Source organism: Stomoxys calcitrans, chromosome 1, assembly GCF_963082655.1.
Source record: "Stomoxys calcitrans chromosome 1, idStoCalc2.1, whole genome shotgun sequence".
NCBI classification, from domain to species: domain Eukaryota; kingdom Metazoa; phylum Arthropoda; class Insecta; order Diptera; family Muscidae; genus Stomoxys; species Stomoxys calcitrans.
Window position 1 is genome coordinate 19,031,489 of NC_081552.1, and position 12,036 is coordinate 19,043,524.

General features: G+C 37.3%; 1 protein-coding gene across 11 annotated transcripts in view; it reads left to right on the forward strand.

Moving 5' to 3' along the window:
* The window catches only part of LOC106082501 (CUGBP Elav-like family member 4), a 1,058,181-nt gene that overhangs the window by 253,650 nt on the left and 792,495 nt on the right, over window positions 1–12,036 (forward strand). For all 11 annotated transcript variants that reach the window (XM_059360260.1, XM_059360255.1, XM_059360257.1 and 8 more), the window contains exon 3: window positions 7,864–7,912. In XM_059360260.1, the coding sequence (XP_059216243.1) occupies window positions 7,864–7,912 (49 nt within the window). The remainder of the gene's footprint in view (window positions 1–7,863; window positions 7,913–12,036) is intronic.

Consider the following 12,036-nt stretch of genomic DNA (forward strand, 5'->3'; position numbering starts at 1 on the left):
CACACCGGTGGATGAAAGGCTAGCCACAATCCGCATAAAAGCCATTTTCTACAATATCTGTTTTATTTGCGCCCATGCCCTGACGGAAGAGAAGGACGAACAGAAAAAGGATGTTTTCTACAAACGCCTAGAAAAAGAAATTTTAATGCAAAAATGGCGAAAATTAAGCCTACACAAAGAAACTTCCGATAATGTATTGAGACTAATAGACTTTGCCGCGGCAAATAACATGGAATTAGCAGCACAAGATTCCAACATCGAAGGATTTACGCGACCACATGGCTGTCACCCGATCAAAATACGAGAAACCAAATAGATCATGTTGTAATAGATGGAAGACATTCAACCAGCATGTTAGATGTACGATCGATCCGATTGGCGAACATCGATTAGAATCATAACCTTGTTGTAGCAAAGTATGTTTTGAGTATGGCGAGAAAAGTACGATCTGACACAGAAGCTGGAAATTGAGAAGCTGCAAACACAACATATGGCAACGGCATACTCCACTCGACTGACCCAACTGCTTGATGAAAGCACTCCTTCTACCGATGATTTAACGGAGCAGTGAAAATCCATTTGCCCACACCATGGGAAATGCAGCGAAATTCGTACTTGATGCGACCAAGAGTCTCAATGTTAACCCAGAGAAGACTGAGATCTGCCTGCTCATAAGGAAGACGAAGGTGGCCATTTTGAAGCACCATGTTTCCTCAGGAAAACAATTTTGATATCTGACAAGGTCAAAAACTTAAAAAGGGTGATCTTTGACAGGAAATTTAATTGAAAGTGTCACATTCATGAACGTTCTGAGCAGGCTCATAGATGTTAGGCACTTGTAGACGGGGGGTAAGCCAGAATCCCAGGTTTGTCCACTGGTTCTACAGGAGCGTGATTTGACCAATACTTATTTACGCCTCAGTTGTTTGGTGGACTGCGATGGCGAAAAAGTGGAGAAAAAGTATTCCATCTCCCCATGTTACTTCTTGAGCCCCTATAGGGTCTGAAATTGTGCACCATGACTTCTACTATGGTCTGCAACATCCAAACCAAAGTATGCCCCGAATCGTTCTTTAACCTGATAAAGCTCCAATAGCATAGCAATTCTTATCCATTTTCCTTTGTTTACATGCTAGGAGATACCGGGCAAAAAACATAACAAATGCGATGCATGGTAGAGGGTATAGAAGATTCAACCAAACTTAGCACGTTTTTCTAGTTTGAAAATAAAACTGTATTAAAATTTTTAAAAAATTCTGATTTTGTATTGCCGAACGACCACAAAATTTTAACGCGTTCCCAGCCCTAATTCGAGGTGTAAGCAATAAAATTTTGCAGATGTTTACGCCTGGATTTGAACCCAAGCGTTCCGCGTCATAGGCCTTCATGCTAACCTCTGCGCCACGGTGGCCTCCTTTCGGCACTTATTGACTCCAAAATTAGGTTACAAGTTGCTAGAGTTATATCAAAAGTTTCCAAATCCCCCGTGGAACGTGGTTATTGTTTCCAAGTCTTGCAAGCTCGTTTTCTCGATTATAAACGGCCAGTGCTTTGCAGTAGAATTGCCTTGACGGTATGTATCCTGGTGTTAGAACAGGCGTTTTTTTGGCATTTTGCCCAGATATTTCTATGTCCTTTCCAATATGAAATTTAAAAATTTCAACCAAATTAACTTACGAATTATAAATAAGTGTTTATAAAGGCAACACTAATGGCCTTAGATGCTCTCAGAATCTCATTGGTGAAAAAAGGCTGGTTTTTTCTCTAACCCACATACCCCGAAAAGTATGCTTTAACTCTTTTGTGTGAATGTTTTGGTCTAAATATGTTTGAGAGTGTGAGTCTTTCTCTCCTCTGAACAATCATATAATTAGTGAAAGCACAACACAATGCCATTGCTGTTGCAATGAATGACTGAACATACGGAACAACAAGTATGACTTCATTATGGGATAATAGACGTGCATAGAAAATCCACAGGCACATTTGCTGCTGCTGCTACTACTGCTTGCACTAGAAAACAAACCCTGACAAAAAGGAAAAACAACACAACTCAGCTAGATTTCGAATGTGAAACCAACCAAATGCAAATGAACATTAAGGAAGGCACATTTTCAGCAATTGGTTGCGATTGTATGGCGCCGCAACATACATGACAGTGTGAGAGAGTGTACATGTGGTTTTTTTTCTACTTACATTTCCCCAAACACCACTAAATGTTAATTATGTGCTCCCCCACAATTGAGTAGAGAAGCGCTAGGAAGAAGAACATTTTACAATTATGACTAAATAAAGTTTAGCAGGCTTTTGTGTATTTTGAAAACAATGAAATTAAAATTTGTTGTTGTTGTTGAGGCCAATCCCATTAAGCCCCTTGCAATATGCCTTTGTAACTGATTGGAGTATACTATTGTTTGCAACTAATGACAATAACCCCCTAAGTAGGTAATAAAGATTTGTTCCTATGGTTATATATCTAAGAGGAGTAATAATCATTATTGAAGGGCTAGTTTAGATCTTATTTTAGAAAGTTCTACAACCTTTAATATACAATATTATTTAATATATTATTGTATATTATTGTATATTATATTAGAGTATATTTTTTAATGATTTGACTATTATATAAGGCAACAGGAGCCAAGCTTTTGGTTTTTACCAAAGAGATCAGTTGAGTTAAGATGTAATTACCATGCCCTCAAAAGTAGGCTATATAATTTGATGATAAAAAAAATGCTTTTGATATCTAACAATTAAAAATGTTCAGCTTGAGGTAATTTATTTAACGTGCCTGTATGTGTTAAAAATTTCATCAAAATTGGTTTAGTTTAAGATATAGCTCCCATATATATCTTTCTTTCGATATGGCCTATTGAGGCTGTAGAAACCACAATTTTGGTCCTATTTACAAATCTAAGTGTGAAGCATTTTACTAGACGTCCAAATATTTTTGCGAGATTTCATCAAAATTGTTTCAGATTAAGAGCTAGCTAGCTCATCTGCCTTTCCTTAATGGTTTTTATTTAATTTAGAATTCGTTGCAGATTTCGATTTTAATACACTCAACCAAATTTGTTATTCAAAACAGCAAAAATGTTTGCTTAAACAGCAGATTTTGTCCGCTGAAAATGGGGAAGCCGACATTACTGCTATTTCAGCAAACATAGGGCTGCTGTATTAGCAAATATTTCTTAGTGCTATTTCAACTAACAAAATCTCTTGTTTTGAATACACAAGCCTGTTGGAAAAAAATATTGTATGCTCTTTTTATGCTTGCCTGTTGTTGTTTGTTTTGATTACTTTAGGCATTTTTTAGATTTTTATACCCTCCACCATAAGATGGGGGGTATACTAATTTCGTCATTCTGTTTGTAACTACTCGAAATATTCGTCTGAGACCCCATAAAGTATATATATTCTTGATCGTCGTGAAATTTTATGTCGATCTAGCCATGTCCGTCCGTCTGTCCGTCCGTCCGTCCGTCCGTCCGTCCGTCCGTCCGTCCGTCCGTCCGTCCGTCCGTCCGTCCGTCTGTCTGTCGAAAGCACGCTAACTTCCGAAGGAGTAAAGCTAGCCGCTTGAAATTTTGCACAAATACTTCTTATTAGTGTAGGTCGGTTGGTATTGTAAATGGGCCATATCGGTCCATGTTTTGATATAGCTGCCATATAAACCGATCTTGGGTCTTGACTTCTTGAGCCTCTAGAGTGCGCAATTCTTATCCGATTGGGATGAAATTTTGCACGACGTGTTTTGTTATGATATCCAACAATTATGCCAAGTATGGTTCAAATCGGTCCATAACCTGATATAGCTGCCATATAAACCGATCTTGGGTCTTGACTTCTTGAGCCTCTAGAGTGCGCAATTCTTATCCGATTGGGATGAAATTTTGCACGACGTGTTTTGTTATGACATCCAACAACTGTGCCAAGTATGGTTTAAATCGGTCTTTAACCTGATATAGCTGCCATATAAACCGATATTGGGTCTTGACTTCTTGAGCCTCTAGAGTGCGCAATTCTTATCCGATTGGAATGAAATTTTGCACGACGTGTTTTGTTATGACATCCAACAACTGTGCCAAGTATGGTTCAAATCGGTCCATAACCTGATACAGCTGCCATATAAACCGATCTTGGGTCTTGACTTCTTGAGCCTCTAGAGTGCGCAATTCTTATCCGATTGGAATGAAATTTTGCACGACGTGTTTTGTTTTGATATCCAACAACTGTGCCAAGTATGGTTGTAATCGGTCCATAACCTGATATAGCTGTCATATAAACCGATCTTGGGTCTTGAATTCTTGAGCCTCTAGAGGGCGCAATTCTTATCCAATTTGAATGAATTTTGGCATGTAGTATTTTGTTATGATATCCAACAACTGTGCCAAATAAGGTTCAAATCGGTTCATAACCTGATATAGCTGTCATATAAACCGATCTGGGATCTTGACTTCTTGAGCCTGTAGAGGTCGCAATTATTATCCGATTTGCCTGAAATTTTGTACGACGGATTCTCTCATGACCATTAACATACGTGTTTATTATGGTCTGAATCGGTTTATAGCCTGATATAGCTCCCATATAAATCGATCTCTCTATTTTACTTCTTGAGCCCACAAAGGGCGCAATTCTTATTCGAATTGGCTGACATTTTACACAGGTCTCCAACATATAATTTAATTGTAGTCCAAACCGGACCATATCTTGATATCGCTCTAATAGCAGAGCAAATCTTTTCTTATATCCTTTTTTTTGCCTAAGAAGAGATGTCGGGAAAAGAACTCGACATATGCGATCCATGGTGGAGGGTATATAAGATTCGGCCCGGCCGAACTTAGCACGCTTTTACTTGTTTTTTTTTAAGAAATTTTGTTGGAAGAGATGTTTTTAATTTGTGAAATATTACTGTAAAGAAGCTATCTGATCCATCCATTGGTATACATTTCGAAATGTGGCTGAGCTCGCTTGCATTTTTATACCCCCCACTATAGGATTGGGGTATACTAATTTCGTTATTCTGTTTGTAACTCTTCGAAATATTCCTCTGAGACCCCATATAGCATACACATTCTTGATCGTCATGTCATTTTAAGTCGATCTTGGCATGTCCGTCCGTCCGTCTGTCTGTCGAAAGCACGCTAACTTTCGAAGGAGTTTAGCTAGCCGCTTGAAATTTTGCACGAATACTTTTTATTAGTGTAGGTCGGTTGGGATTGTAAATGGGCCATATCGGTCTGTGTCTTGATATAGCTGCCCTATAAACCGATCTTGGATCGTGAATTCTTGAGTCACTAGAGGGCGCAATTCTTATCCGATTTGGCTGAAATTTTGCATGAGGTGTTTAGTTATGACTTTCAACAACTGTGTTAAGTGTGGTTCAAATCGGATTATAACCTGATGTAGCTGTCATATAAACCGATCCCCGGTCTTGACTTCTTCAGTCTCTATAGGGGGTAATTCTTATCCGATTTGGCTGAAATTTTGTGTTATGTATGGTTCAAATCGGTTCATAACCTGATATAGCTGCCATATAAACCGATCTTGAATCTTGACTTCTTGAGCCACTAGAGAGAACAATTCTTATCTGATTTGGCTGAAATTTTGCAAGAAGTGTTTTGTTATGACTTTTAATAACTGTGGCAAATACGGGTTTAAATGGTCCATAATCTGATATAGCTGCCATATAATCCGATCTGGGTTCTTGACTTCTTGAGCATCTAAAGGTCGTAATTATTATCCGATTTGTCTGAAATTTTGTACAACGTTTTCTCTCATGAACTTCAACCTACGCGACAATTATGGTCTGAATCAGTCTATAGCCTGATACAGCTCACATATATATCGATCTCCCAATTATACTTCTTTTATTATACCCACCACCAAAGGATGAGGGTATATTCATTTTGTCATTCCGTTTGCAACACATCGAAATATCCATTTCCGAACCTATAAAGTATATAACAGCGTAAAAATCTAAGACGATCTATACATGTCCATCCGTATGTCCGTCTGTCCGTCTTTCTGTTGAAATCACGCTACAGTCTTTAAAATTAGAGATATTGAGCCGAAACTTTGCATAGATTCTTTTTTTTTGTTCATAAGCAGGTTAAGTTCGAAGATGGGCTATATCGGACTATATTTTGATATAGCCGATTTAGGGTCTTAGACCCATAAAAGCCACATTTATTATCCGATTTTGCTGAAATTTGGGAGAGTGTGTTGTGTTAGGCCCTCCGACATCCTTTATCAATTTGACCCAGATCGGTTCAGATTTGGATATAGCTGCCACATAGACCGATCCTCCGATTTAGGGTCTTGGGCCCATAAAAGCCACATTTATTATCCGATTTTGCTGAAATTTGGGAGAGTGTGTTGTGTTAGGCCCTCCGACATCCTTTATCAATTTGACCCAGATCGGTTCAGATTTGGATATAGCTGCCACATAGACCGATCCTCCGATTTAGGGTCTTGGGCCCATAAAAGCCACATTTATTATCCGATTTTGCTGAAATTTGGGACAGTGAGTTAAGTTAAGCCCCTTGACATACTTCTGCAATATGGCATAGATCTGTCCAGATTTGGTTATAGCTGACATATAGACCGATCCCCCGATTTAGGGTCTTAGGCTCATAAAAGTCACGTTTACTATCCGATTTTGATGAAATTTGGGACAGTGAGTTGCGTTAGGCCCTTCAACATCCTTCGTCAATTTGGCCCAGATAGGTTCAGATTTGGATATAGCTGCCATATAGACCGATCCCCCAATTTATGGTCTTAGGCCTATAAAAGCCACATTTATTATTCGATTTTGCTGAAATTTGGGACAGTGAGATTGAGCAAGCAAGCGTGCTACTCTGGAATTGAGGTACTACTGCTGTAATAGCAGCAAAATTAACTACTTATATTCAGCAGACAGTGTTTGCTTCGGTGGTTTTCTATTTTTTTCATTTTTCCACAACATTATTAACCTGACAATATATGATACCCATTTGTACATGCCAAGTGAATAAGCTACAACTAACTACCTTTCACTCCCTTTGTTTCTGGGTTTCCCTTTTCTCAAATGTGTGTGTGCTCGTATGATTATCCTTAATTGGCTACCTTGTCCAACTGAAAGTCACATTCACTACAATGAAATTTCAAGTGCCATGAATATCTAAAGAAAACTCATGTTCATGTCATTCGATTTCATTGATTTGTTCATATCTCTTTGTTTCACAGACACATCACGCAAACTAACCAATTTGCTGTGATTTCATTTTTTTTATTACACTTTTTTGTCTTTTGTGGCTACAAAGAAGTGAAGTATATTTTTAGGCTGACCTATTGGTAAACGTATGCATTGCATACTTTTTTTCTTAGGAGTGAAGAAGAGGGATTTGAAATACGAAAAACCACAAAAGAAGAAATCAATTTGTTGCCTTCAAAGGCAAAACAATTGAACCCTTTTCTTTGATACCAAACCGACATCAATTCAAACTGAGAACTGTAAATTTGTAGCAATCATTGTTAATAAATTATTCAAGGCACAAAAGCACCTAAATAAGGCAAGAATTGAATAGAGAACAAAAAGAGAAAGAAACCTAAAACTACGCCAACTATTTTCTCTGAAAACTTTAAGAAAATTCAATAACAATCAATTTTATGGTTATAGAGGCATTACCTTTTATGCTTGACTACTTACATAGATTTGACCACATTCCGAGAGGGATAAAAGGGATTTATGGGATCCTTTTTTTTGGCTTATAAGAATGGAATGGCATGAAATGTTTTTGGGATCTTAGTTTTATTGTATTTTTGTATTGGTATTTATACTAATTTTGTTGTCTATTTTTTTCTTTTCTTTTTCTTTGGCAGATGAACCGCGCTTTACAGCTCAAGCCAGCTGAAAGTGAAGGACGCAGCGGTAAGTTTCTTTGACGTCATAGCTATGTATTTATAGTCTTATATGTAGATTTATACTATCATATGTGTATACCACCAATTACATATGTATACTGAAATTGGTTGGTGTTGTCTGTCTACTACCAAAGCTTTTATCTATACAACACATTTCTTATTGGATTCTTAATGTGAAAGCCCCCTATAAAGTGTGTTTAATATCCTTTAATGGTGCCCGAAAGCTGCCATAAAAAACTGAACTTTCCCAATTGACATAGTTTTTAGGGATTTCGATTATTATGATGGTCTAATGGAATTTCTATTCAAATTGTTTTGAATTCAATTAAATGTAAATTTGGGACGAGAATATAGGTAAGGTAATAAAAATTTATTTTAAGGACATGAAAATAATAATTATTAAGGTGTAAAGGTTTTAAAAGGGGAAATGTTTAATTTCAGTAAAACTAATACCACGTCTTAATTGACTCGTTTTGCTTATGTCAAACATCTCAACCGTTAACACTAGTTGAGAATTTACATTTTTTCTCACTCCAACGTAAATGTTAAGATGCACTATTGTTTAGATTTGTTTTCTCTTGCTTTATCTGTAAAAGTTTGTCTATTTTATAATTTTTTTTTTTTTGGAAAAAATTCAATTTTTATTTGTTGACATTATTCAGGACTGTGTTTATATAGCACAATTTAGGCATTTATTTGGGCTCACATGCTTTGTATGCCTCGTTTTTATGGCACACGAGTCGTTTTGCCCTTATAAATTGTAAAGGAGAAACGAGTGGTTTTCAGAGCGTTATAAAGGGGAAAACGAGTCGTTTGCTCAAAACAGCTTTGGTCTGCACATGGCATAAGGGGCTCCCATCATTGTTTATGTCTGTCAATATCAAAGTTGTCTTTAACGACACTAACAAAGGTTTTCTTAGGAAAAGGATCATTAGTAGGGAGCATAGTCTTAAGTGGATAGTCTATGCCACTATTACCGCTTCTTATAAATGAAGAATTTTTTTTTGGTTATCTCATTTTGTACCACGTGTTTTATTTTTTTTTATTTTGAATATTAGCTACACTATCTATGGTTTTTATATCCTTCACCATATTAGTTATTCCATACTTCAAATTAGAAGCTTAAGGTTTCTACAAAAGATTTCAAGTAATTTTATTACGAGCTATTAGACTTCATTCGATATTCGATTTGCCGTTTTCACTAAAAACAGTTTGGGCCATGTCGCTTGCGGTCTTCCACGTCGTCGTAGGACATTGTGGGTACCAGACCGGTGCAGCGCGGGGGGATCATCGTAGAGCTTACGAAGGTTGTGTTCGATCTATCCATATTTCCTCATTTTGATCTCGGTTGAGTATTTCCTCATAGTTCATCATTAGATTAGATATGGTTCTGGGCCACCATATTTGGAAAATGTTATGGAGGCAGCGATTTATGAAGCTTTGTAGTTTTTCTTTCATCGCTACTGTAATTTGGCATGTTTCTGAACCACAAAGAAGCACCTTAAAAACTCAGCATTTAGTTGTAATGTTTATGTTGTTCCCTCGCCATATATTTCGAAGCTAGGCAAATGGAACACGCGCCTTTTGGATCCGTCAAGGGATATCCTGTCTCGCTCCTCCATTTATGGAAAAAACGCTTCCCAGGTATGTCAAGCTGTCGACGTTTACTTTGTCTTGCCCATTTATGGTGAAAGCCGTGTCATTTGTTGATTTAAAGGTTGATTTTTAAGCTATTATCTTTTTGGCAACACTGGTTCAATTTGGTCTATAATTTAATCATGAATCGTCTTACAAACGAACAACGCTTTCAAATTATTGAATTTTATTATCAGAATGCTCTGTTAAGAAAGTTTATCTCGCGCTTCTACCATTCCATCAACGACGATTAGTTTAGCTTCAACGGGTACGTAAATAAGCTGAATTATTGGTTTTGGAGTGAAAATCAGCCAGAAGCATTGTAAGAACTACCAATACATCCAGATCAAGTCACAGTTTGGTGCAGTTTATGGGCTGGTGGCATCATCGTAACATAACTGCAAGAGCTTGACTTACATGACATGTAGTTTCAACAAGACGGTGCCACATGCCACACAGCACACGTAACAATAGACTTATTGAATAAATTTTTATTACCTTAAAGATTTCATGAATTTTCTGAATTTTATGTGTTTTTTTTTTTTTTTTGAAAACTTTCCTATAGCTATTAGCAAATCACCCTTTACTACGCAGCAATTCGTTTTCTTGATGTTGATTTTTAAGACTTGTTCTGTAAGTCATTTAGCTTTGATTGTATATGATGATAGGTGTGCGAGAGTAGGACAATATCGTCGGCGTATTCAAGGTCCTCCAGACAACCGTTAAGGCGCCAGGTGATTCCTCGTTTGATACTAGAGCTGTCGAGGGGGTATACTAATCTAGTCCTTCCGTTCGTAACACCATGAAATATTGCCCTAATTGGGAATGGGGGAACATCGTCACTGTTTGATAGAATATTAAGAGTTCTGTCAAAACGTCGTCGCCAAACGTTCATCTGCTCCTGTTCCGTTGATGTTGTCTCGTGTTAGTGACAAATAAGAGTCTGGTCTCCAAAATTCTGTAGATAGCCACTGTTTGACATATTTTCTAGCAAGTCCAAATATCTCCTCCGCAGTCTCTAGAATAGCCGACATAGTTTTTTTTCCACGAGTATTCGATTTCCCTTTCATTTTGGTTCCTAATTCTGCGCGTCGTTTAGTTCTTACGTTAAGGACGGACATATATCGAACATATATGAATCAGCGAACGCTCTATCCAGCGTTCGCTGATTCATATATGTTCGAATTGAAAGTGTTGCATGCGAATGGCATGATAAAGCTGTCCATGTTGATTTATGTTGGTCTTTGTGAATAAACATTGTTCAACAAAAAATCAGATTGTGATTTGAACATGTTTCAATTAGAACGCCGCCATTGTTGTTGTTCTCTCCCATTCCTTGTAGTCCCATAACATATTATAGGCCATCATTTTGATTGCATATCCAGGCATTGAAATTACCGATTAGGATAACCCAGTCATTGTGGTTTGGTTGCGAATATGCATGCTTTAAATTGTTCCTTAAGCTCAATGATACTTAGAGTTCAACCGCGCTGTAATTATTCTGTCGGAAATTGCGTTCCTTCCAATTAGTGAACTCTTAATTCTTTTGCTTAGATGGAAGCCAATACCACTGACATGTCGATCGTTTTCGTAATAGTAAGGTCACCGTCAGAGGTTTTTTTCTCGCCACCATATGATTCAAGTTTTAGATCGGGTCCATAAATCCACTCCAAAGACTCAACACCTGTGGTGATGATAAGATGATCGGGGCTTGAAGGGTAGACTAATTCCTTCTCATCTTGCCTGGCCCCGACCCTGATATTGTAACCGCAGATGTTGAGTCTTTACAGTTGATTTGTGCACCGATACAAGTCTTAAAATATGTAGCTCAACTTAAAATAGCTAATTTCAGCTATCATAAGTATACAGTAAAATTAAAACGTTTGGGATGTTTTTAGGAAAAACAAAATACTTTTATCACGAAGTTTTTTTTTATTGTAATCGTGTAATGTTTCTCCACAACTTATCAAAAGTTAGCCATAAACGTAACATTTTTGAACACAACTAACTTTTTTTATTGTAAACCCTTTAGCAGCTTCGCCTACGGTTAAAGGACCTTTCTTTTATTTCGTTAGCCGCAAATGTATATTCGTTTGCCGGACCAATATTCATTCTTTTGTGCCTATCCTACAAGAGAGAAGGAGTGAGTTCTTGAGTGTATAGAACAGTGATGGGCAAAACTACTCAAACAATTGCACATTACTGTGTACGTACACAAGAAAATAATCCCAAGTAAGGTCATGGGCTTGCACATTATTTCAATTATGTGCAATTTCACATTATTACAAACAAGAGATTTTCCTTTTTTGTTTTGACTGAGCAGAGAGTCAATAAATTAAGCAGCTCGGTGTAAACTCGGAAAGTGACAATTTTTAAGGTTTCGTTAAAGGAACAAAAAGTAAAAGCGTACTATGTTCAGCCGGTCCGAATCTTATGTACCCAACACCATGAATTCCGCTAAAAATTTACCCTTTTTTACTTTTTTGGTCTCAGGAA